Here is a 3668-nt window from a genome sequence, read left to right on the forward strand (position 1 = left end):
AACACCTTTAAATTTTAACATATTTTAATACATCCATATCATACCTATCACGTAAGCTAAATACCCAGTTAATGCACCGGTGTAGTTGGGGCTGGTGGGTGGGATAACTGATTGTAATTGCATCAAATACAACGATGCTTCCTCTCAATTCATCAACAATACTCTAACCCCCCTCTAGGGCACTATTCCTACTAAGCTAAAAAAAGATGTTATGTAATTTCCTAAGAATAGACTAGATACCTGCCTGCTGAAATCATTGATAACAGATACATTGTATTGTGTATAAACTATAATTTAATAAATCAAATTTCCTTTTATACACAACACAATTTAAGATTTATGTTTATTAATAAAATATCAAAACATACTAAAACTACAACTAAATAAACTGTATCATAACAGTACATATCTTTCTACATTGTATGACAAACTATATAATACATTATTGGCTTTCTGGGGGCTACTCATTCACTTAAGAGAATTGAAATAAACATTTCAAACTATTCAAAATATGAGAAAATAAATTCAAAACTTATCAAAATATGAAAAAAATAAAAATAAGCGATTAGTAAAAAATGTTCCTGTGGCGATCCCCAGGAATGAACCTATTTGTTCCTCGGCAGGAATGAACCTATTTCCTGGGGTGATCCCTAGGAATGAACCTAGTTCCTGGGGCGATCCCCAGGAATGAACCTATTTCCTCGACAGGAATGGACCTAATTCCTGCGGCGACCCCCAGGAATGAACCTAGTTCCTGGGGCGATCCCCAGGAATGAACCTATTTGTTCCTCGACAGGAATGAACCTAATTCCTGGGCCGATCCCCAGGAATGAACCTAATTGCTCCTGGGCGATCCCAGCGTAGTAAAAATACTACTTAAAATACAATTTGTTCCTCGACAGGAATTACCTATCTGATGTATTATTGAATTGGGGGAGTATGATTCCCCTGGAATTAAAAGCCAAATGAAATGAGTTCATAAAATGAAAGAATGAAAGCCCCCAAGAAATAATAATGCTAGCAAAAACAAATGTAAAAAAAAAAAAAAATTACATTAACAATACAATAATTTCAAAAACAACACATTTCTGTTGTGCTTTAAAAAGAACCCTCTACCAGTTCTGAAAGAGTGATCACAGTAATCACTTCTCTCTAACCAAGACGGATAAAATAACTCTGTCTACATAGTTAAAGTTCTTGCGTTTAATGCTTAAAGAAGTGTGACTAGTTCTGACACATTAACTATGAATGCATGAATCAAGGTATCGTCCTCCTTATATATTCCGGTGCTATATAGTTCTGAAGTCTGCATCAAGATATAGCTATCCTCATATCTAGTGCTTAATAGTTCTGAATTCTGCATCCGAAAACGATAGGTTAAAATAAACAAGTTGAACTGTTGTCTAACACATTATACTATATATGAAGGCAGGCATCAGGGTATTGTTTTCTTATATATAACGGTGCTATAAAGTTCTGAAGTCTTCATCCGAAAAACGAAGGTTTTAATGTCTGTATCTGTATTTTCCTGTAAAATAAAATAAAAGAAACAACCTGGGAAGTCTTAGTAATCCTTAAACAAGAGAGTCTAAGTGGAAATACTCGCTGAGTTAAATATAACACATTAATACATAATAAAAGATAATATGACCTGTGGCGATCCAGCAGGCGTAGTACAATACACATAATTAAATTAACCTGTAGCGATCAAGCAGGCATAGTACAGTATACATTAAGATAATGAATGATCTGTGGCGATGCAGCAAGTACAATACGTGATCCAGCAGGCGTAGTACAATATACATAAATAAAATAACCTGTGGCGATCCAGCAGATGTAGTACAATTCATGTATACATAAATAAAATTACCTGTGGCGATCCAGCAGGCGTAGTACAATATATATAAATAAATAACCTGTGGCGATCCAGCAGGCGTAGTACAATACACATAAATAAAATAACCTGTGGCGATCCATCAAATGTAGTGCAATATACAAAATAAGAAAATGACCTGTGGCGATCCAGCAGGCGTAGTACATACACATAAATAGACAGAATGACCTGTGGCGATCCAGCAGGTGTAGTACAGTATACATAAAGAGAATGAATGACCTGTGGCGATCCAGCAGGGTGATACGACCTGTGGCGATCCAACAGGCGTAGTACAATACACATAAATAGAATGACCTGTGGCGATCCAGCAGGTGTAGTACAGTATACATAAAGAGAATGAATGACCTGTGGCGATCCAGCAGGGTGATACGACCTGTGGCGATCCAACAGGTGTAGTACAATACACATAAATAGAATGACCTGTGGCGATCCAGCAGGTGTAGTACAGTATACATAAAGAGAATGAATGACCTGTGGCGATCCAGCAGGGTGATACGACCTGTGGCGATCCAACAGGCGTAGTACAATACACATAAATAGAATGACCTGTGGCGATCCAGCAGGTGTAGTACAGTATACATAAAGAGAATGAATGACCTGTGGCGATCCAGCAGGATGATACGACCTGTGGCGATCCAACAGGCGTAGTACAATACACATAAATAGAATGACCTGTGGCGATCCAGCAGGTGTAGTACAGTATACATAAAGAGAATGAATGACCTGTGGCGATCCAGCAGGGTGATACGACCTGTGGCGATCCAACAGGCGTAGTACAATACACATAAATAGAATGACCTGTGGCGATCCAGCAGGTGTAGTACAGTATACATAAAGAGAATGAATGACCTGTGGCGATCCAACAGGCGTAGTACAATACACATAAATAGAATGACCTGTGGCGATCCAGCAGGTGTAGTACAGTATACATAAAGAGAATGAATGACCTGTGGCGATCCAGCAGGGTGATACGACCTGTGGCGATCCAACAGGCGTAGTACAATACACATAAATAGAATGACCTGTGGCGATCCAGCAGGTGTAGTACATTATACATAAAGAGAATGAATGACCTGTGGCGATCCAGCAGGGTGATACGACCTGTGGCGATCCAACAGGCGTAGTACAATACACATAAATAGAATTATTTTTTTTTTTTTTTTTTTTTTTTTTTTTTTTTTTTTTTTTTTTTTTTTTTTTTACGACCTGAAATATAATATATGTAACTGTACTGTATGAAATGTACACCTGGGGAGATCCCTGCATGTGTGGAGCAATCTAGACTAAAGATATAAACACAATAAATAAATGTGTGCTACATGTACTATGTGCTGAAATATAATAGATATAAAATAAATACATACATGTATGCATAACAATACTGAGAAATGTCCATCTTGGAAGATCCTGGAATGTGTAAAATAATCTAGTATAGAGATAGCAAATAGAATAGCGATATGAACGTGATAAAAACTGTGTGCTTCATGTACTATGTGCTGAAATATATATACATTTAAATTCATATAATTCTTAATATACCGTACGAAATATACACCTGAAGAGATCTTGGACGGTTGTGGAACCCTCAGGAATAAATATAAATATGATAAAAACTGTGCTATGTGATGAAATATCATACATATAAAATAAATACATATGACTGAGAAATGTCCTGGAAGGTGTAGAATAATCTAGAATAGAGATACATGTACATGCAGCAATCTAAAATAGCAATATGAACATGATAAATACTGTGCTTCTGTACTACATGTAT

General features: G+C 36.7%; 1 protein-coding gene and 1 long non-coding RNA gene across 2 annotated transcripts; both read right to left on the minus strand.

Annotated features, from left to right (window-relative positions):
- Window positions 1-329: 329 nt before the first annotated feature.
- LOC139516717 (uncharacterized) lies at window positions 330-3261 on the minus strand. The gene is made up of 2 exons (XM_071306984.1): window positions 836-3261; window positions 330-804 (listed from the first exon to the last, which is right to left on the minus strand). Exon 1 carries the CDS (start codon window positions 3158-3160, stop codon window positions 1847-1849), a length of 1314 nt encoding a protein of 437 aa, XP_071163085.1. The 5' UTR covers window positions 3161-3261; the 3' UTR covers window positions 330-804; window positions 836-1846.
- On the minus strand, window positions 330-3391 carry LOC139516720 (uncharacterized). The gene is made up of 2 exons (XR_011663009.1): window positions 3259-3391; window positions 330-1528 (listed from the first exon to the last, which is right to left on the minus strand). It is a non-coding gene; the product is annotated as an uncharacterized lncRNA (long non-coding RNA).
- Between the last annotated feature and the right edge of the window lie 277 nt (window positions 3392-3668).

This window comes from Mytilus edulis, chromosome 3 (assembly GCF_963676685.1).
Source record: "Mytilus edulis chromosome 3, xbMytEdul2.2, whole genome shotgun sequence".
NCBI classification, from domain to species: domain Eukaryota; kingdom Metazoa; phylum Mollusca; class Bivalvia; order Mytilida; family Mytilidae; genus Mytilus; species Mytilus edulis.